The sequence below is a fragment of the Rhineura floridana genome, chromosome 8, assembly GCF_030035675.1.
Source record: "Rhineura floridana isolate rRhiFlo1 chromosome 8, rRhiFlo1.hap2, whole genome shotgun sequence".
NCBI lineage: Eukaryota > Metazoa > Chordata > Lepidosauria > Squamata > Rhineuridae > Rhineura > Rhineura floridana.
In genome coordinates, this window is record NC_084487.1 from 24599535 (window position 1) to 24623761 (window position 24227).

Below are 24227 nucleotides of genomic sequence, written 5' to 3' on the forward strand. Positions count from 1 at the left end.
ACAAACGTCATGCACCCCAGTTGATAAGTTACTGCTTTTAGTTAGTACCTGCCTGAAGAAATCCCTTTTCTACAACATGCCGATTGGTATGTGTGTATTTAATACTGTATTTATGAGGAGGATCATATATCTACAACAATGCTTGTCACAGTTCCAGTCTTTCACCTTTATAAGAAGTCATCAGAAAAGCAGCAGAATATCAAAGGTACCATTTCACAAACATCTTTGCTGCACATGCTTAACCTGATGGTGAAATCCTTCAAATTTCTTTTTCTTTAAAGCCCGCAGTTTTCTCTCTAAGAAACTGCAAAGCAAACAAGTATAAGCTTAAGGCTTGTTAGCCAAGATTTATTATGAAGCTGCATTCTGAAGCCTTTGTTTTTCCTTCCACTCATAGCTTCATGAAGATACTTTATTATGGCAGTCAGTGCCTGAAGAATGGTATACAGGCTCAACTGTCTCTGTTTTGGAAAGCTAATTATAATTTGCCAGTTCCATCCCACTGCAAAATTATAATTTGTCAATTCCATCCCACTGCACCCCCGATTCCATTCCATCCCAGTGACTTTCCTTTGGGTCAAGTAAAATAATAACTTTGCCTCTCTGCTGTTTCAAAAATCTCCATTGGTAAGCTCTGAATATAGTAAAGAATGGAAACAGATTTTCACTCTTTCCCATTCATAGCATTAGGAGTTTTGAGCTCATGCAATCTCTCAGGACAGGATGGGAAATGTTTCATCCTGTTATTATGGACTTCATTCCAATAGTCCAACTTGTAAGTTTTGTTTCCTTCATATATTTGCTATTACTTCATCCTAAGCGAAATGTAAACACATTTTCCTTTCTCCCACCTACACCTCCTCCCTCAGCAGACAGGCTTAGGCTGACATACAGGCATTGCCATTTGCGTTTAGTAGAAACACAAATCATTCCAGACAATAATAGAAAAAAACCACCATCTTTCAAACAAACATGAGGGCCAGTGTATAATGGGAACATCTGCCAAGGTGCCCTAGAACTTAGCCCTGAAACCGTTCATAATGCAAAAGGAAGGCCTGATCAATTAAACAATATCCCTTCATAACACAGACAAGCAACAGAAATAACTCAGGAATAAAACAATTAAACACCCAGCATTTTAAAAATAGTATACCAAGCACTTTCACAATATACTCTAGCATTTTGTCACCAAAACCATCACCACCATCACCATAAATCGAAAAACGCAAGGCATTATCTGCACTACAGACTTAAACCAGTTTAACTGTCATTCCCTCTTCTGAGGGGAGCCTGGGAATCATAATTGGAGGGACTAGGCTAGGAATTTCTTGCATAGGGGTAGCCAATGTGGTGGCCTCCAGGTGCTGTTGGACTACAACTCCCATCACTCCTACCTCTTTTCTGGGGCTAATGGGAACTGGGGTCCAAGAACATCTTGTGGCCTCCACATTGGCTACCCTTGTTCTAGCTGCAGAATGTTCAACATCTCATCAAACTACAGTTCCCAGGATTCTTTGGAGGAAGCCAGGTTAATTAAAGTGGTATAAAACTGAAATAAATATGCAGTGTTGATAGGTCCATATTATTTCTAAGAAGCAATATGATAAAAACCATGAACAACCCAAGATTCCTACAACCTGAAATCCAAACATCTTTGGCACTGACTAATGTGGCCAGGTGGCTTTTTCTTCCAACCTCCCAACTGCCTCCATGCTGAATTCCAAACTCCTATGAGTGTAACAGCATAAAATGATGATGAAGTAAGGAAAAGCAAGGACTTACCAGATTGGAATTAGTAGCATTGGAATCATCTTCTGGAAAGGGGATATAGATAGCTAAGGCCACACAATTGGCAAAAATAGTCAGTAAAATAATAATTTCAAATGGTCTGAGGAATGGAGTTAAGGAAGGTAATTTTTTTTATATAAAAGAATTGCATGCACACATGATATTGGAAGAGGAAAAGGGATTTAAAAGAATTCTGTTTAAAGAAGGCATTCCTAATCCCTTGTATTTTGAAAAGAAACATATGCCTTTTAAAGTGCTTTTCAGTTCTCCCAGCCAAGTTTCTTCCTAATATGTCAAAAGCACGGTAGGCCAGTCGCGTGCCAGAATAAACACCGATTTCTTAAAAGATTTTTTTCTTTATTTAGATTGAATTTTAAGTTTATTTTCCCCTCTTGGGCTATGCTGTTATTTAATAGACATCCAACCAAGTTCTCTTGGTTTCTAACTGCATTTGCAATCCACTTTCAAACTGCCTGTTACTGCTGTCTCTTAAGAAAATATCTCCCAAATCTTAATACAGCATTTTTCAGCCCTCTTTCTACTGAAAAGAAATGTAAGACAGCAATATTCAAAGAAGTGCAAGGGATTTAAAAACTTTTGTAAGGTTTTATTATCAACATGATTTTTAACATTGTCTCTTCATTCTTATCTCTGAAAGCACACACACACACAGTTTAAAAGGCATGAGCAACCGTGTTAAAATAAGTAGTGGCTTACTTTATTATTTATTTAGAGTATTTGTACCACACTCTTCAGGCAAAAAGGCTCTCAGTCTTTGCCTGTAGGCTTACAATCTAAAAAAACAACACACAAGGGGAAAGGGGCAGGGAGGGGAAAGGAAAAAAGCAAACTCAGGCACCAATTCTTAAGCAGTATATCTTACAGTGACCAGCTGTCATAGAATCAGTGCAGGGGTAGAAAGTGCCTGATGGAGCTGGTCTTTCGGTAAACTTGATGGAATGACCTCTGCTTCTCATCTCTCCCACTGAGGCAGCCCGATGGAATGGCTGCTACCAGGTACTCTGGAATATTTCAAATATGGCAGTATGCAAACAGGGGTGTCTGTTTTAAAATACAGGTATTTGCTCAGAATAAAGTTCACCATTTACAGTTCTCTCAAAGGGTGTGGAGTTCCCTAAAGAGGAACAAATTCCGTATGCCCAGTTTTTCCCCCCTTGATTGGCTAGACTGAAACCAGCTGTAATATTAGTTCCTATCATTACCACCACTACACCCACACTCTTGCTGAACTGATGGACAGCAAGTTTCTGGGTTGTTCCTTTCCCTTTGATTCCTCTATTGGGCAAATACAGGAATTGCATGGAGGCACCCAATTTGCAAAGGCTTTCCTGCAGAATCCCCTGCATGTCAGTGAGGCACTATAAGGTGGCACCATATAACGGAGGGAAAGGTTCTGGCAGGACAGATGTACAATGTGGGCCATGTACTACATGCCCCTATTCCTGAGGTTCATTAAAATCCACAGCAGGCTTGCTTCTTCCCTCTTTCTCATATTTGCCTTTGATCTGCTTCCAATGGCATAGATGAGTGATGCCAACCGAGTTGCCATTGCAAAGGTTCAAATACAATTTTCTTCACTTATATAGTGTTGAATAGAATTGGTACACAGTCCAGTTCACAAGTATAGATGGTGGCATGGTAGCCCCAGAAATACAACTATATGGAAGAGCTCTATGTGGAAAACTGAAGCACCTCCAATCTAAAAATATATTCCTACTGCATATGAAGGTTTTCCATGGGGAGCTGCCCCACGTACTTGTATTTCCATGCCAGAGTTTACATGTATGGACTGAGCCTTAGAAACAGGCACTATAGGTCAACAGAGGCAACTGTTGCTTTGTTGGCCACAGAGAATAATAAATATAAAATAGGTCCCTGCATGCATATGACTATGCAAGTTTTAATTTGTTCAGGATAATTCATAATTAGACTAAAATATTGAAAAGTAGGTCATTCTCAACTATAGAGAAAGCAATTAGCATCTGGTTACAGATGCACATTTTGTCCCAGTTGTTTCAGACAGTTAGTGACCTATTCGCATTTTTGTAAACTTGTATACGCTATTATAAAGGCCCAAGAATTCAAAATCTCTGTTCAACGCATTGTCTATTATTGTTGTTGTTATTATTATTGATTAAACACTTTTAATTTCTTGTAGGCACAACTTTAAAAGGAGTTATGTATACTTCCTTTTAGTACAAAGTCTAGGACAGTGGTTCCCAACCTGTGGGCTGTGACCCCCAGAGGGGCTGTGAAGTAATTCAGAGGGGGCCACGAACAGTAAAGAAATGAATTTTTTTTAAAAAAGTCTTCACTCCCTGGACACTGTCTGCTCCCCACTGCCGCTGCAGATGACACCTCCCCCTTGCTCCAAACAAGGGAGGACTTTCGCTGAATAGCCAGAGTATCTTTCAGGCGCGCCAAGGGCAGGCATCTGCCTATAAAACACGTGGGAGACACCAAAGGAGGCTGAGGGTGGAACTACCAGAAAGAATTATTACTATCACTGACTCCCGTCTGCTCACACTGCCACTGCTGATGACACCCTTACTTAGAACGAGTACTGCAGCTGAAATGTATTTAATTATTATTGCATTTATATCTCACTTTTCCTCCAAGTTGTTCAAGGTGATACACATAGCCCCCCTTTCCATTTTATCCTTACACCAACCCTGTGAGGCAGGTTAGGCTGAGAGACTGTGTCTGTCCCAAGGTGACCCAGTGGGCTTCATGGCTGGGTGGGGATTTGAACCTGGATGTTAGTCCAACACTGTAACCCACTTGGTGTTGGGAGACAGGTCTGTACATCTTTAAAAGGAAGAGGTCCCAATTTGATTGGACCTTTGCATTAAGAAAAGAAAAGAAAACCTCCCTGTCTGCAGGGAGCTTTTCATGGAAAGGGATATTTGGAGATGTGATTTTGCCAAGCACCATTTTTTCAATTAACAGAGGCTAAAATTACAATTAGCATGGGGGGGGGATGAAATTTTTTGAGCTTATAAAGGGGGTCCTGTACTCATAAAGGTTGGGAACCACTGGTCCAGCAGATAATAATAGGAGAAATAGTTACCCACACAGCTGAGAAATTTAATTATGACCTGGTTTGAGAACCATTAAAGTAAGATATATTAACATCTGTTTATTGAGCTTTTTAGTGTGACTTCACATTAGTTTTATACCAGTGGTGCTATGTACCTGTACCTAGTATTCTGGGGGACAACAGCTTGGAGAGAGAGCTGTTGTCCTTCATGTCCTGCTTATGGGCTTCCCAAAGGGATCTGATTGGCTAATGTGGGAAACAGATGCTGAACTTCATGGGCCTTTGATCTGATCCAGCAGAGCTTTTCTTGCATTCATATCCTCTTTTGTATGCAGCAGATATAGACAACCATATTTTCAGTATGTGGAACCATTGTAGCAACATGTTTTCCCCACCCTCTTCTTCTTTCAGTGGAATATGTGTTGGTCTGCTGTACAGTCCCACAAAGTCACTTTTGCACATGTAACGTTTTTTACCCCCAAAGGTGCACCTTAGGGAGAATTGTGTTGCTTAGCAGTGTTTTGAATTGTGAAGACACATTAAGAACATAAGATATCCTTGCTGGATTAGATCAAAGGCCCATGTGGCCTAACATTCAGTATCCAACAGTGACGGGGCAAATATCACCTGGGAAGCTCACAAGCAGGACATGATAATAGATACATCCTGTGTTTCTTTTCACCTCCGGGATCTGTCAATCAGAGGTGCACTGCCTTGGAACATGAACATTCTATTTTTAGCTGGTGGATCTTCACACAATGCCCTGGTTCGCATGTAATGCTAAACTATGGTTTATTAATTATGGTTAAAGGCTGCTCCTTATCCAAGGTTTGCAGTTGGTTTAGAAACCTTAGCTAACATTAATTACTGCTTAATGTTATGTGTGAACCCAGACCTGCTCCTCAACTATGGTTAGTTATCTATTTATCTATCACTATCCAAAAGCTACAAAGTTGTGAATGAAAGCTGCTCTTCCTGGCTTGTGTCTCCTTTAAAGGATGTTGTAGCCTCTTTTAGGGGTTTGTTCTACCTTTGTTATATTTATGTGTTTTTTACTTTTTTGTTTTAAGTTTTTATACTGATTTTAACTTTTTTACTGATTGTAAGGCAAACTAGTCACCTACAGCAAAGCGTTTCCACTGGCCGCACCTGGAGGAAGAAAGGGTTGATCTGCCAATCAGTTGTGAAATCTCTTGGAAGCTTCATTTTAAAAAGTGCACTGGAGTTATCCCACCAGGTTTTACAGTAAAAAAAGGGCATGGTATGACTAGCGTCATGTGCCCCCATTTTCAGAAAAAAGAGGTGGAGACGCACTGGAACTGGCAGAACAGAAAGTGTGCCTCTACCCTTTGGGTTCACTTTTGTGATGAAAATCAACTAACAAATTAAATAAATAAATAAAACGGGGGAAGGGGGAGGATACAATAAACCAAATAAATAAATAAATAAGCCAGATGCCTCAGCTTCAATTAAGTGTGTTAACTATGGCCAATGTTAAGCATAGCTTGGCATTATGTTTGATCCAACCCAATATGTAGTTACATAAGTTACAGCAGGGTGGAGGTGGTGGACTCACCAAAGAGATGCCTTCTTTTTTCTATAGCAAGCTCTGTTCAGAATCCTGGTATTTGAGGTGAGTCATTGGGAGGATTTCAACTGTTTATTTGTTATGTGTTTTCAACAGGGCTATCATATCACAGAGGCTGACTTGATGTTGTTCAGTCATTTCCAGATCTCATCAGTGCAGCCTCTTGTTTCAACACATCAATCTGTTCAACCAGCACAGATCTCACCTGTGTGCTCTACCTAAAGATGTGAGGTTGCTGAAGTGCTAAGCATGTAAACTAATATGAGTTTGCCACCCCACCCCCAAGTTAGCCATCCACCATGACGTGACAAAATTCCGAGTGTTTGTATTTGGAAGGATAAGAAATAAAACTAATGGGAAGGATTTAAAACTAGCACCTGGAGAGAAAAAAAGGAGTTTCTGGAGAATATCTGTGAACCCTTTATTAGCAAGCTCGTTTTTAAACTCCCCCCATCATCCTGAAAATAAAAATTGTTTCAACGTCTAATAGGATTACAGTGCTGAAATTTTTCTTATCCATCTTTGTTGGATCCAGGTGGATAAAGGTTTTAAATCTTTGAATACTTTCTCATTTGGATATTTGAAATGAGGGTTATTTTTCAACTTCATACCAATTTCAAAAGATTAAAATTGGTGAAAGTTTATAGGCACTGACTCTATTGGCAACTATCAACATAATTTACACAGAAGCCAATAACAGCCAATTTTATGCAGATTAAGACAAGTACCGGAGGGCCAAAGGTTCCTGTTTCCTAGCCCAATCAAAATACACACGGTATTTGAGTGTGGGAAGGTCAATGAAGCACTCCTGTGTTCTGTAGCAATTTCATGCCACCACAAATAGGCCTGCCTTATGCCTTAAGAGTTTGACCAGTATCTTGATACACCACCTACAAGCAATTTTTCTGCCCCCACCTCCCACCAACACCTTACTGATTTTGGCAGTGACAAAAAATAAAATGAAATAAAATAAAATATGCATGCCACCTCTCTGCCCAGATGCCTGATGGGCATTTTAAATCATCTGATGAGCAGGGAAGAGGTAATAACCTCCTTCTCAGCTGATCTACATAGATCAGCTGAGGAGGAAGAGCTAAGTGCCTGTGTGTGTACATGCATACAACAACATTCATGTGAGATGGGCACACTCACTTTTGGCCACACCTACTACCAGAAAGGACCCCCAGAGGATCGGCCACAGGATAATGCAGCCCTTAGGCCGCAAAAGGTCAGCCACCCCTGGGTCTTGACAAAGACTGTCTGAATGCTATTCATGTAGTTTAAAACAATTCCTCATAGTGCTTCCATTCAGCCTAATGCACATACTTAGTCACATTTGTAAATCAATTCTGATGCATATTGACAAGTTGCTAATATTCATGTCACTACATCAAAAAGGATATTTCCATTCAACAATACTGATGCATCCCCTCCGGATGGGATTTTTCAGTGTTAAACACAGCAGTGCCCGGGGAGGACGTGTAGCTGTGGTGGTACCCTGTTTTTTCTGTTTCCCATACTGCTGCCGCTTCCTCTGTGTGGAGCTAGCGGTAGATATTGTTGCATTGCCAGCTGCACCCATCAATTTGGCCTGCCTGGCAGCATCGATAGCAGCCTGCCAGGAAAGGGCTGCACCTGGAGTAGGGATATGCTCGGGAGCAAGCCCTGCAGCTGCATTGGCATTCATGTTGGCATGAGCTGGACGGGGACTCGCATAGTTGGAACCTAGGAGAAGAGGAGGAAAAAAGGTTAAAATATATACTCAGTGGAACAGAGTTTGCCAAAAGAAAAAAAAAAACAGAATGGTTCATATGTACATATATATAAGCCAGTTCTCAACATCATTCTGTCACATCTTAGTGTGGACCAAGAAACAGAACGTATGCCCTCCACTGAAGATAGGCACATGCTTGAAACAAGGCTACTTGAACTCTCTGCCGTTATATGTTGCTGAAGTTTCTATTCTGTTGTATGGTGCATTCATTTACTTTGCAGAAGCCTATCCTCCATTTGTGGAAAAGTCAAGGCAGTGTTAGTTTTGGTTAAAGCTACATTAGAAAAAGAAAGAAGGGTGATCTATGGCTGCATACATACTATACTACTATACTTCTAAAGCACGTTCAAAGCCTCAATAGTGGTGTGAATCTGCTGTGTCTCGGAAACCAGAGGAAGTTGCAAGTTTTGCCTCCATTCCAGTGATGACCCCAAGTGTACCTCTTAAAACCCTTATTTTTTATTTATTTATTTATTATGAGATTTGTTAGTCGCCCATCTGGCTGGATAACCAGCCACTCTGGGCGACGTACACGCCACTCTGGACGACGTACACGCCACTCTGGAGAAAAGTAAAACACTGCCCTTGGGACCATGCTGCTATAGGGCTGAACCTACCAACTCCTGACATTAGGTGGTCTGCAGCCCATGGCAATGGTGCATTGTATCTTTGGACACACTGCACCCACCCCAAGGGGGGATTTATATGTGCCTGCCACACATATTCTGGTTGCCATCATACTCAGTGTTTTGCTAGTACACTTAATGAAAGCCTTTTGCCACCTAGAAAGCTTGTTTTATGAGGGGACTGACAAATGCAGATAAATAAGTAAATACATTTGCTTCAGTTTCACCTTGCATTTGACGGTTAAATACCATGTCATTCACCCCTCGCGTGTAAGCTGCCTATCAGCTTTATGCACTCTAAAATCATTACAATCTCCAGCCACTTGACACCGTTCTTTCTACCTGCTCGTTTGGACTTCCTTGGCAAATATGAAAGTTCATAAAGGTGAGCATGACTATTGGTTCTCCAAGAGCGAAACCCATTTGAACACTTGATCAATCTTAGAAACACTATAAACACAAATACACTAGCAGGGAAAATCTGACCTGACATGTCCAATGAAAGAGAGTGGAGGTGAGAAGATAAGTAGTTTTATTCCTCATCCCCATCTCCCGTGGTACAACCACTATAGCTACCCATCAAAGCCAACAGTGTAGCTCATAAGGAAAGATGTATTAAAATCAAAAAGATTTTTTTTTAAGTGGAAGCTTTGGGGAAGAAATGAGGAAAAGTAGCTCAATAAGAATGATATGTTAAAAGCAACAAAATAAATGAATAAAATTTAGGAAGCTTATTTTAAAGGGTTTTTTTTAATACCATGGTGTGTTTGTCCTATGGAATTTTCAATATTAATTGTACTGTAGCAGTGGAATGGAGATATAACAAGGATTATGATGATTTAATGTATACACCACAATGCCAAAATAGGCTTCTAGGTGATCTACAGCTGAGCAAGTGAATAAACACTGGTTGTTGCTCAATCCTGTATGCCCACATTTGTTCTTGACTCTTTTCCTCCAAGACTATTATTTATTTATTTATTTATTGCATTTGTATACCGCCCCATAGCCAAAGTTGTAATCTTTGCCCCCTTGGTTAGGTCAGTACAAACATTGGTTTTTAACCTAGTATGAACATTCCTTCTTGGACAGCCTTATCCACTAAGCATGTTGCTAGCCGAAACCCTATTAAAAATGAAAGAGCCTGTGAGTACTATGGCATCACTTTGGAGCCAAAGAAATCAGTGCAGCTAATACATTCTGGCAGCTTTTACTATGTCCTCTAATACAGTCCAACAAAAGAACAAAAGTCAAGTGGACTAAATGGTTTATTTAAGTAGAGTTCCTAGACTAGTGGTAGTCAATGTGGTCTACTCCAGATGTTGCTTGATTACAATTCCCATCATCTCCGATAACTGAGTATGCTCATGGAGCTGATGGAAGCTGGATTCTGACATCTGGAAGGCACCACATTGGCTACCTCTGTCCTAGACGAAGGCAGAATCTGCATTAGTCTTCTAGACCTTCAGGGCTGAAACAGTCATCTGTAGCAAGTTTTTCTGCGACGTTTTAAATGTGTAATAAGTTCACCGTAACAGTAGTTCAGCAAAGAAGTAGTTCCTGTTGAATGACTTTAAAGTTTCTGTTGCCATTTCAGTGCAATGGTTTTTAGAGTGTAGACTCACAATCACAGGAACAAGGTTGTTTATGGAGGACAAGTGCTTTAGTATAGAATGCCATTCATGTGCTCAAATAGTAATATTTTGGACCGATATCTGATAATAATGTCCAATGAGTATTTTGATGATTATGTCATAAAATTAGAATTATATAGAATTAGTAAAAGACACTACAGGCATAATTTCTACTTGAACATTTGGTCTTTTTAATGGGTTATTTGAAGGGTCTAGTAACTGAGGATACTGAACTGGTAATACGCATATTAAAACTAGGAAAAATAGAAATTATACCAATATGGAAAAATGGCAGGTGTCCAAATAAAAACAGAATAAAGAAATTATAGAAGATATTATAAGCATAAAGAAATTATAGAATGTGGCAAAGTTAATGAAAGTGACATTGATGTTGAGTAGAAACAAGAGGAAGGTAAGCAATAACTTTATAAATAAATAGGAGTTATTTCTTATATGTAGATTCAATATAGTGTTCACCAATATCCTGTAGCTGCTTTGTGCATCCACAGATTATTTTGTTCTTGGTAAATAAGCTCAAATATAAATTATTATTTTAATAGTAATTATTGGAAATTTAAATTTTGGGCATGGCAGCTAACTTGTGGAATGCCCTCCTGAGGAAGGCCCACCTGGCTCCCTCATTTATTTTTGTTTCACACTTGAATTGTTTTAGTCTGCTGCCCTGTATTTTAACTTAAATTTTAGGCCTATCTTACTTTTGCTGTAATCTGCCCTGGGGGTTTCAGAATAATAAATAAAAAGTATATCTGATGGGCAAAGCCATGTACAAAGTTGCATGCATACATGTTCCAGTGCCTTCATGGAAATTCCCTGGGTTTTAACTATACACCAATCTGCCACCAGTGATTTGAATGCCTGTCAAATTTCATATACATGAAATGTATACAAAAATTTCATATGCTTTTACATAGTACAATACAGACATCAATGCCATAGCAAAATTGAAAGCTCCTTTGAAAAAAAGATTAAGGCGAGCCATCCAACCCAAACAAACAAAACTATCCCTCAAACCATGGATGCTACAGATAGTTTTAGATCTGTATTGTTTAAGGTCAGAAGCCAAGCACTACACACACACATAGTTATGCCCAAAAGGCATGCAAAAGATATACACCACTAAAAACGTATTGAATTCACATATATGATGATTCAGTTAATGAAGATCAAATTACATGAAATTAAATAAGAATCCAACATAAACCTACTAATTGCAAAGATTATATGATTCTTCAAATTAAGTAAATTCAAAACTGGAGATTTATTAAATGGTTGGAAAGAAATCCTTATTATTGTGCAAATACAATTCACATCCATTTATTAATTTACCGAATGTACATTTTAATTGGATATCAGAATGCTTTCAAAAACATCTTAATAACAGAATGGGTGTTTGTAAATAATTGGGTTTTGCATCAGATGAAGCAATGCCTGAACATAAAGAAGCCTTTTCAGAAACAAATTTAATCTAAGGTAAATGAAGAAGGCACTCTGCCAATCACTCACAACATACATGTTTGGATCTTGCCATCTACACATAAAAGGCATGCTTGAAGTTAGGTAAAATAGCAAGAGAGTGCTACTCTGGATTCCCTTAAAGGACTTGTTGGACTGCCTTCAAGTCAATCCCGACTTATGGCTACCCTATGAATAGGGTTTTCATGGTAAGCAGTATTCAGAGGGGGTTTACCATTGCCTCCCTCTGAGGCTAGTCCTCCCCAGCTGGCTAGGGCCTGCTCAGCTTGCCACAGCTGCAAAAGCCAGCCCCTTCCTTGTCTGCAACTGTCAGCTCGGGAGCAACTGGGCTCCTTGGGACTATGCAGCTTGCCCACAGCTGCACAGGTGTCAGGGCACGTAACCCCTGAGCCACTCACTGTGGGGGTGATCTTTAGCTGGCCCTTGACACCCAGAAGACGTAAGCAGGGATTTGAACTCACAGACCCTGGACTCCCAGCCAGGCTCTCCTCCCCACTGTGCTATACCAGCTGTCTGAAGGACTTGTTAGAACCAATTCATTTCTGTCCTGGCAAGGACTACCTCCATCCCTACAGACGCTTTCCGGGTAAAGATTGGCAGAGTGTTTAGGGCTTTAAACACCAATGTGAGCACCTTGAATTAGGCCTGGAAACAGATTTGTAACAGGAAAACTTATTTTTGAAAGAGAGAGATTCCACAGTTCAAGCGTACACAGAAGCCTTGGTATCTGACCAGGAAGCTCTGTTCCAAAATCAAATGGAGACAAGTTGAGCAACTTTGGATTTTCAATGTCTTTGCGGTACTTTTTCTCCTCCTCTCACCCTTTTTATGGCAAACCTCACATACAAATTCTCTTTTTCCAAAATCTGTTCCCTTCAATAAAATATTGTCAAGCCAGCTCACAAGAAGTGTCATGGCAAAAATGTTTCAGCCAGCAATACCCCCCCTTGCCACCACAACCACAGTTTGAAACATTTCACTCTCCACAGTCAAAATTGACAAACATACCGTTGTGTTCATCATCTACAAATGGGGTGAGAAATTTGGAGGGACCATTTCATTTTAGCCTACAAGCAGTTTTTAGCAGCAGCAACCCTCAACAGGCAACTAAAAATCAATTTTAAAAAAATTAAAAGCTTGAGGAAACAATGTAATGTTTAACCTGTCACTTTCAAGTTTAGCACAATGGGCAGTATACTGCCCATTCAACCAATTTTTGGGCTAGCCATAGAATTAGCACTAGTGGAATGGGGTTTTCCCCCTCTTCCTCCCATGGCATCCCCAAATCTGCTCTGAAGGCTTGGGGGAAGACCCAGAGCAGATTTAGGAGGCACGCAGGGGGAGATCATTCTGTCAGGCAAGGAAAAATTAGTGCACTGACAGAACGATTGCCTTACCATACTGAATGCAAAACAATGTACACCAATAAAGGAAGGGCCATTAACAAAAGGGCGCTATTCCTAGTAACCACCCACCTCACCTCAAATGGGGGAGCACCCAGAGTTGGACTCTAATAACTGATCAAATCTAATGGGAGGCAGGAATCCTTCACATCTTGCAAATCCTGGCTAGTGCAATCCATTTTAGCTCTAATTACACCCATCTTCAAGTGTTATCCTCTACATAATCATAATCGCATGGAGAGCAATAGCTCTACACCAACAGTCTTTCATCAAGTGTTTTAACTAGAGACCTCATCCCAGTCTGTGTCTGCTTTGGAATTGCTGTTCAATATGTTTTTTAAAGTTTTTTTAAAAAGATATTTTTAATATGTTTTATTTTTAATATGTTTTGTTTTGGAGACATTTTAAGATTTGTGTGTGTGTGTGAGTGTTGTCCCTTGTTTGCTACCCTGGCTCCTTCTGGGAGGAATGGTAGGACAGAAAATTAATAAATAAATAAACGGTAACATCCCCATCACCTCTTTCCCACCACCATATACACATGGGGGATGTATCAGAATGTATAGGCTCCCTGCAATTTAGAACCCTACATGATCAGGGTTCATGGGGGAGGGGAGCCTACACACATACAGGAAACGTCCCCATTCAGGTGTTCCCCCCCCATCCATTATGCATGGGCTTTTGGGGATCTGGGCCAGGAGACAAGATGGTAGGGTACGATAGGGCGAGTTGAGGAAAATTAAGATTGTGTGGACAGTAACACCTGAAGGGGGATTATAACTAGAAAATATGTGCATATGTTTCTTGTATGTACCTTGTGTTTGTTTTTTAAAAAACTAAATAAAACCTGTGTTTCTTTTGTGTGTACACCTGGTATTTGTGGATTTTCAAATTTTATTTTAAAAGTGTGAGCGTGTGTGTGTGTGTGTTGATATTAATTAAAAATTCACATTCAAACAAATGTAAATACACAGTTCCAGTGCTGGCCCTAGTTAGAATTCATATTCAATTAAAAGGCCACATAAAATTCACACTCTGACTTCACAAGACTAGAGAACAGGGAAGGATATTCTAGAGGTCGTACAGGATGACCTCAGCTGTGTTAGCAAATACTTTTCACAGCAGAGAACAGACCATGTACTTGAAAAGAACAATTTTCAAATTACAAGACCTATCTTAAGTTATACCAATCAGCCACTAGCTGAGAAAACAACACACCAACAGCTCTTCTTTAGAATTCCTCTGTCACATACCCTGAAAATTCTATTAGATATGTTTTATCTGTGAACTAGCCTATGGCCCCTGATGTGGTATATTGGCAATAATTAGATTAAGAAACTAGATTGCCCTACAGCTGTATAGATATGGAACAGCTGTAATTATTCCTTCATAGCACATAAGATATTTATTCCATTTGTCTGAGCACTGGCTGTCCTTGAGAGACTGCAGTTCCTTTCACCTCAGGAAGGGTGCTGTGCATTTTCAAAAGGCAGGATGAAGTAGGAAGAAGTTCCCACATAGGAGGCAGAGGAGCTGGGTCATCCCTCATAAGAAAGCAAAATTACAGGTTTGCGCAGATTGTGCCCTGATTTTAAAAAAGGATTACTACCAAAACTCAGTAAAGTAATTTTATGCAGGGAAATTAATTGCATTCCTGTGAGTCAATGTCACAGAAAAGAGACCAAAGCCAGGAAAACAACTTGAGAGGAGATTACTATGTATTGAAAGAAACTGAACAGAGTGTCTAGTTCTTCTTGGATGACTGTTGCGTTCCTGTTGTTTATCCAGAACAAAAATTAAATCAAAGAGCACAATATGTAATTGGGGGGGGGGGGGGAATCTAGGTGTACTAAGAAGGATAGTTAACGCTAAAATACAATGTAAAAAATTCCTTCAGTAGAGTACTTTTGTCAGGTGCCCACCTATTATCCAGAGGTATGCCACCGGCATCTTTAGCCTGGTCCACACACACATATAATACCCAAACACCATTTACTTCTTTGAGGCTGGGAAAAATTGTTCTGTTGACTCAGTTTGCCTCATTTGCTTTGTAGAAACACTGGGCTGGACTTAACAGTTAGAGTAGTCTATGCACAATTAAGTCTGGATCCAACATAATGCTTGCCTGTCCTTTTCTTGCTGTAAGCAAAATGTTCGTTCCCCTCAGCAAGGTGAATTGTCTAGTCATCAAGAGTTCATTTTAATTGTCTGCTACTAGTAATGTGCTTTTTTTAACCCCTGCTTTTGGAATCCCACTGAGGAATACATGTGGAAAATGTTATGCTGGAGGGGGAAATTTACATGGATTTCCCAGGAAAATGCTCCATGCAGAATACTTTTTTAAAAAAAACTGTGCAGAAGTTATGTGCTTCATTCATGTTTTTAGTCCCAACATTTTCTGTGGAAATGCTTTTTTCCCATGGGATGTATTCTGGGGAATTTGTCAAAAGCTGCTAGGGCTCAATCTGTGCCTTTGGGTTTGTGTGTTATTGCCCCATGTGGTGAGCCACTGAACTCTGCACTGAAGCATCTGCCAAGGATAGGCAGCTTAATATCCTCAGGCCTTGACTGACCCTGTCCACGAAAGCTGGCTATTAGAGCCTCCTGGATATTAAGGATTATAAGAGGGCTTCCTGTTTCAGTTAAGCCTTGCTTGAAGAACAAAGTCTTCCTGGATCCTTTGATTGTCCTTCACTGCCAACTTCTGGCATCCTGAGCTCTGGAGCACTCCTGTATCCTTTGGTTGACCTTTGGTCCTCATTTCTGACATGCTCCTTGGTTCTGCCAACCCTGACCTGTGGTCCTGACTTCTGGCTTGTTCTTGGTTTTCTGGCTTAGTCTTGCCACCTGGTTTGTCCTTTGGTGCTAACTGCTGGCTCCATACCACAGCTCCCATTTCCCCGATTCCAGCTCACCTCAGGCTGCTGCCTGCAATCCAGCCCTAACACAGAGGTGTGCCTATTTTGTCTCTTCCTTGCTGTGCGGATAAGTTAACAATTCTTCATTTTTACCCTGCATTAAGCCCTAGTCCTGTGTAGAGACTAGAAGGAATGGCCTGGTTATCATTAGGTTTTCCGAACCTAGCAGGGCTTGGCTACAAGCTGCCAACCATTTTAAATTTCCCACAATGCCTTGCCAAAGCAACACCACAAACCATTCACTTTGTGCTCATATACCACACTCCACTCCCAAATTACAGTGGTCTAGCTAGATAGGAAAAGAATAAAATTTCCCCAAGCAACAGTATAGTGTTATCTGGATAAATATGGTATTTTTGAAACAGAAGCTCTTCCTTAAAGGATGCTGTTTGGATCACATACAATAAATGAGCAACAACTGCTCATTTGTTGCACTATAAAAGTAACCAGATCACCTGGAAAGGCAATTAGATGATTTCCTGGTTTGACAGTGCAGCTACAAGGATTCTGCAAAATGAAGAAACTCACACAGCCGTAATTACTGTGTTCCTAACATGCTGGGCTAGGACTTGGTTGTCATACAAATAAACAGCTGCAGTATTCTATGTTTTTAAAAATGTGCTGCAATTTTGAGGATTTGTCTCTCCTTTATTACTGCTTATTAGTAAAACTGAACTAGGGCCTTTCACTTTCCAGACACTGCACTTTTCCAAGGGGACTGCAAACCTATCACTATCTACCTAGACAAAATTGCCCTGGCAAATACTTCTGACATGGGGGAAACCATTATTTCCCTGCACAATCCACTAAATTTATTTGCTGCCAACAGTGATTCTCAAGTCTCTTTTGCTGTAGAGATGATTCAGCACCCCCACCATGGGCACATACTGATAGTGCTATAACATCACTGCAAACTATGTCCCTGTCACCATTTTCAATGTACCTGTTGCGCCTATGGCCTCGCAGAAATGCCCATCATAGATCCCTCCTCTACCCACTGACTACCCACGCTGAGATAAAGCCTCCCTGGTTTGCCTCTTCCATTTCTGTCCAGAGTTTGTGTGCAGTGCATTTTTTAGCAATTGGCAGGGGGAAGGCGATCCTTTCTATAAAATATTATCTCCAAGCTGCACAGCTCCCCTTTATTATGTGAAGCATGGATACTAATATCCCTTTTCTATGGTTTGCATAAGTAAAATGCATGCAAATGAAAGCAATACGCTTCTGGAAAAAGACTCCAGTCATTACATGCTTGATACTTAAGAATACCACTTCCATCGGGCTTCTTTGTTTCTAGTATAATAGCATGCACCATAATGGAGTCCTTTGGCTCAAGTTAATTTCAAATGATCTGTCACTAATGGCAGATTTATATGAGCAAATATTGAAAATATTGATTACTGATAAGGACCTGTCTCTTTTATGAGACTCCAGGTCTGCAGACGTTAACAATACTAAATAACTATAGGCAGTAACAAATGAGTTGATCTTCAGGCAGTTTATAGAAACAGCTTCAATTAGAAACACTAGCACTCTACAGAGGCTGAAAGGAAGCTCACCAATTCCACAAGCCAGAGCTATTTCCAAAGACTATGCAGAACAGATAGAATGCTACAAGGCCAACAGAACTCTTGATAATGGACATTTTAATGACCATGTGTTTTAAGATTTTTGCCTATAGGGGGTCGTTGATGTCCAAGCCATAAAAGTAAATTTTGAGATTTAACAATATTACCAAAATTCTAAACAAAGACTAAAGAATACTAAATCATTAGAGACCCACAATGCAAGCTGTCAAACAAGGCTGGAATACTAGTTAAATATTGAAAGGCCAAATATTGTCAAATTGACTGCTTAATATTTGACCATAGAAAAATATTCCATGAAGCAAGAATGGAATTGTGAAGGTTGTGGCCTACTTCTTTATTTGCATCATGGTGTCAACTGGGATTCCTTGCTCCTAAGCCCTTGCAGGGGTCTGGGAACATAGGGACAGACACACAACACCCATACATTGAAATTTAAAAGCAGAGGCCGTCAGCCATGAACTATAACCTTAACTGCATTTAAAAACTAACTTGTGTCTTTTGTAGATAAAAAACATGTGTTTCGTTTGCTTTATTTCCTTTTAAACAACGTTCATAATTGGTCTGTTTCTCAGGTTCCAAATAAAAGCCAAGAACAGTTAATTCTCTCAAATATTAATGGCATATGTTTATACCTGCACAACATTTTTAGTTATAAATAATGAGTTGTATTCAACATTAGTTATACTCAGAGTAACCCACTGAAATCAATGAACATAAGTGCAGTAATTTCAGTGGATTTCTCTGAATAGAACTTAGTTGGATATAACCTAATTATTTTATTTGTTGATAAAATACTATCATTGGCAATGGTCAGGATCACATGTGCACTGGGATTGTCTGTGGGATCTTTCTCACTGCAGCCCATTTGGGCATCCCCTCTCAAAAAAGAAAACACTTGTGAGGACTGATTCTCCAGAGGAGGCATGGGGAACCTTTGGCCCTTTAAATGATGCTGAACTACAACTCCCATCAGCCCCACCAACCATGGTCAATGGCCAGGATGATGAGAATTGTAGTTCAGCAACATCTGAGGGGTCAACAGTTCCCCAGAACAAGATTCAAAAGAATTGTGAAGAGATGCAGCCTCCTTCACCTATGCATGTGAGGAAGCACACACCCATGCATGAGGGATGCTGGCCATAATGTCATAAAAACAGTTGCTATTATTATCATAACCATCATTTATTACATTTATATCCCACCCTTCCACCTGAAGGAGCTCAGGATGGCAAACAAAACAATTTAACAAGAACAACAAAATTAATCCAAAAACAGTTAAAACATTATAAAAACAGTTACAGTTAAAACATTATAAAAACAGCTGCAGGTAGAAAACATTATAAAAACAATTGCCAATAAAAACATTTTTCTCTTCAGTGTTATTCAATTTGCCAGGAACAGTCTCCTTCAGCAATCAGATTGCATTATTCAGATCAGATTAATTAGGCACATTTATCCAGGATGGATGTGATGTGAATATGGACAGAAGAATGTGACTGAGAGGAGGTGGGAGTACTTAGTTGATTGTATCATCATATTTTTTCCCCAGCACTACAATTCTATGAACTTTTGGGTTTTGTATACATGCCACCGGTTAAGAATTTTTCAAGGCAATCCCCCCCACACACACACATTATAGTATAAGTTCGGCTCCCTTTGCAGGACATCTCAACATAGCCAAAAGGCAAAGTGAGACTGCTGATGCAGATGCAGATGACAGATGCTGAAAGACAGACAGCAGAAATAACTGCATCCCATGCACCCTGCCCTGTGCCGTCTAAGCTAGCCCTCATGTGCAGTGGAGGACTGTTGCTAGTGCTGACCCAAGATTCATTTGTCAGTCTGATCAGCTTTTGTACATGAAATGGTGGGGATGGGTGGGCAGGACCATCTTGTCCTTTACCTCAGGAAGCGAAATGTCCTGGGAGAGACTAATGATAGAAAATATAGGCAATACAACTGAGGGGAGGGAGCCCGAGGTAAGGTACACATGAGACATTCGCCACATCCACACCATATATTTAAGGCATTATTATACCACAGAGGTACAATTCTCAGAGTGGTTTAACAATCAGTCCTTCTTCCCTGGGAGCTCTGTGAGAGTTCTAACAACTCTCAGCACCCTTAACAAACAATAGTTCCCAGGACTCTTTGGGGGAAGCCATTTCTGTTTAAAGTGGTATCATATTGCTTGAAATGTGGGGTGCGGATGTGGCCCTGGATAAGGATCATAAAGGATGAACACAGGAAGGAAACCAACACAAAGGAAAGAAAGTTGTGGAGGGGACAAAATAATAGATGGGAAGGAAAGTTGAATCTGGCACTCACCTAGCTGCTCAGCAACAGCCCATTTTTATGACCACTTTCCAAACATTTCCCTAGTTAGATATAAAAATCCATAACATAACATCTTTAGAGTAATCCAGATCTGCCAGCCATTTAATCTAAGGTATATTGATTTAATCCATTATCTCCAGGTAAATTGAAAAGCCTGATTCTAAGACCCAGTGTTACAGCTGATAAAAATTCTTAGGGAGTATAGCAACTATAACATCAATAAAATGTCAAACTATATAGTACTACAGAGAAGTTATTGTGTTGATGTAGCCTGGTGGGCCAGTGGAGAATTATGGTATTGAGATTCCAGTTGGCTTAAATTTGGGTGCTGGCCTTTAGATTAACTACATAATGAATCCAGATGTTAAATTGTAGTCTCCTGGGGAAAAGATTTATGTTTGTTTCACTAATGTTGCAAAACTTGCAGTATTTTGTTAAATACACAGTTTTAACAGTTAAAACAAAGTGTCCGAAAATGCAAAAACTCAGCTGCTGCTTCCAAAAGGAATTAATCCACACAGCAGAAACCCCTTATTATAGGATATGCTTTACAGCCAAGTCATCCAAAATACTGCATATACTGGCTATAAAATATTTAGAATAGTTTTTTACAACTAATATAGCATATGCTACATTAATTGTATTAAATCCAGTGCTATAGCAGTTAAAAAGGTATAAGATCAACCATTGCAATCTAATGCTACCATAAGAACTGTAATTTTTATATTTCTTGACTTTATTTCATTATTTGCAACATAAATATTCTCTAATGCCTCTGCAATTTGCATCCAGTTAACTTTTAAAGGGAGAGAATATAAAACAACTGTAGTGCTGTAGAGTATATGAACACAAGAATCCTATCCCTGTTACTTAGAAGAAAATCCCACAGTGTCCAGTGGAGTTTACAGTACACCCAGGTAATTGTACACTGAACGGCAAACTTCTGTTATAAGATTTCATGGACCAGAGCCCACTTCATCAGATCCATGGAGTGTGAACTAAAAATCCCACACTATCCAGGCAATTGATAAAGCGGTCCCTTGTCCACAGAAGTTTATGACATAATAAAATTATTAGTCTTCAATGTGCTGCAAGACTCTTTGTTGTTTTTGCTGCCAAAGACTAACACAGTTATCTTTCTGGAAACCTATATCCCAAATATGCAAAGCCAAAATGTGTCAGCCACATTCTCCCTCAATTCTTGTCTTTTAATCTTACCTCTGTAGTTCAAGGAAACAATTAGCTACAGAATTTTCTCTTCTCAGAGGACTACCCAGTTTACATTTTTTTAATATTTTTTTAAAAACACCTAAACAAGTGGGTGGGCGGGGGCAAAGCTCAATCATGCCTACAAATTAATATTGGGCCTACAATATCAACTCTTCCTAACACAGATATAATCTGAAAATTTTGTGAAATTAAGAGATTTGTACCAAAACTAATTGCAGCCTGAAGTAGAATATTATAGTATTGTCACTCTTTGTTTAAAAAAACAACAACAGACATTTCTGCCACAAAATGAGAGGAAAAGTTGTCTCTGTTATAAATTTTAACTGGTTCCGTCTATGTTTAACTGCCCATACTAAGGAATCTTTGAAACTGTATTTCTATGAAAGGACTAGAAATTCTCAGTGTATACACAAAATTACAATGGAGTCTAGGTGACTAGATAGTCCACAGCATTATATTAAATGATTGTACATATGGAAGAAAAAGGCGGGAATTCAGTGAAGAGAGTAACTCTTGAAAGGGGAATAGCTGAATCCAGTCAGCTGATGGAAGCAGCAAGATTGCCTCAGAGACCAGCAGGGCCTGACAAACTTAATTTATAAGATTTGTTATCTTTCTACCTTTTAGGAACATGACAGGAGGGGAACTTAATGAGAGACACAGTAACATTAGTTTATTGTCTATTCTAAACAACAATGTATGATAGTTTAAATTGGCAAATATTATTTAGTACCTATTTAGAGTTGCTGTTGTAATGTTATATGAATATCATGTGGCTGGTTTCTTTTCATGGATTATTCTTCTATATTTTTAAATTGTTTAAAGCCACTTTGATTATTGCCATGGCAACAGAAGAGCAGGATATAAATCTTTTAAATATATAAAATAAATATCCAATTCTGCAATTGCTATTTAATATCTTACACTATCTCTAGTACAAGTCCTTGGAATGGCAAGGTCCTGTCAGTTGAGAAAAGCAGCAAGAGTGTCTCATAAGAGCCTGCTGGATCAAGCCAAAGATCCATCTAGGTCAGCATCCTGTTCTCACAGTGGTCAACCAGATACCTATCGGAAGCCTAAAAGCAGGACCTGAGCACAAAAGTACTCTCCCCTTCTGTGGGTTCCAGTAACTGGTATTCAGAAGCATGCTATCTCCGACTGTGGAGGTAGAATATAGCCATCATGGTAAGTTGCCACTAATAGCCTTCTCCTCCATGAATTTGCCTATTTTTCCTTTAAAGCTATCCAAGCTGTTGTTACTGTAGTAGTAGTAGAATTTTATTGCATAGCTGTAGGCCGTCGCAATGCAGACAGACAAATAAGCAGACAAACAATCAGCACATATTAAAAACTTGCAATAAAATACAACAAATGGTATAAACTTAAAATCACTTAGCGAAAATACACTCCACAGATGCTAGCAGTAATACACCCTTCCTCCCAAAGTTGGTGGCACCACAGCCTCTTGTGGGAGCAAATCCCACAGTTTAAATTATGCTTGGTGTGAAGAAGTACTTTCTTTTGTCTGTCCTGAATCCTCCAACATTCAGCTTAATTGGAAACTAGCAGAACCTAACTAGAATTTGAGTTTAAAACATTTCTTTTAGCCATAGTGGATTTATTCATAGTTTCCACAAATACATCTGTGCTCAAAGTGATTAATTTATCTCCTTTTCTAATTTCTCTATGAAGTCCAAAATCAGCAAGAATAGCACCAATTTGTATTTGGACCAACTGCTTTTGGGTATCACCAGATAAGGGAAGGAACTGCCCGCCGACAGTATATTATTTGGAACGCAGAGCTGTATTTCAACGAAGGTTTACTCAGAGTAGACCCACTGAAATTAGTGAACATTACTAACATAAGTACATTAAATCCAATAGGTCTACTTGGAGCAAAACTTTGTTTAATACAACCCTTAACACTCAAGCCACATGACATTTTCACCTGGACAATATGGAAACTGAAGGTCTATATTTGAACTTTGCTGCTCTGGGCTCCTGCTGGGAAGAAGGGCAGGATATAAATCAAATAATAAATATACTAACTAACTAACTAACTAATTTTTGACTCAGATCCTCAAAATCCAGGAATGGGTGGGGAACAGAGAAGATGGGCTACAGCTATATTTTCCTCTCTCCAGCCAGACCTACTGTCTGTCACCTGGCTTACTCATGGTGGCAGGCCTTACTCGTGTGATAGTTGTCTCCACTTGGGAGCCTGAGGAGAAGGATAAGAGAGAGGTAGATGGGAAAGACAGAAGTGAATTGGCAAGGGCATTCTTTTCTCCAGGGCTGGCTGCTAAGTTAAAAACATAAAAAGAGCCCTGCTAGATCAGACCAAGAGTCCACATGGTGAGCCTAAGATCCTGTTTGCAATGGTAGCCAGCTGGATGCCTCTGAGAAATTTGCAAAAAGAACATGAAAGCAACCACCAGCACCTGCTTTCTTTCCCCACCATAAGGGGTATTCAGTAACACACTGCCTTTGGACTTAGAGAGTCCATTAATAATCCTTTTTTAAAAAATGCCACCTAGAGTTACATGTTAACATGCACAAAATCCCAATTGTCACTTTGAAATAAGCTTCTGGTGGCTTGCTTTCCAGCAAAGAATCAATGGAAGATGGGGGAATATGTGCTTAACAATTTTCTCACTTTCACTTTTCCACTAGAACTCCCCACACACATAGTAGTTGTGGCTGGTGCCCATTGAGACTGGTAGAGCAGGGATACCAACAGAAGGTGGTGTCAGAGCCACTGAGAGGTAGAACCAACTAATTCTAG

General features: G+C 39.7%; 1 protein-coding gene across 1 annotated transcript in view; it reads right to left on the minus strand.

The window, feature by feature from the left end:
• CACNA1C (calcium voltage-gated channel subunit alpha1 C) overlaps positions 1-24227 on the minus strand; it is a 722305-nt gene that overhangs the window by 660218 nt on the left and 37860 nt on the right. The window contains exons 2-3 of the mRNA XM_061638625.1: positions 7839-8162; positions 1783-1886 (exon numbers count right to left, since the gene is read on the minus strand). Of these exons, the coding sequence (XP_061494609.1) occupies positions 1783-1886; positions 7839-8162 (428 nt within the window). The remainder of the gene's footprint in view (positions 1-1782; positions 1887-7838; positions 8163-24227) is intronic.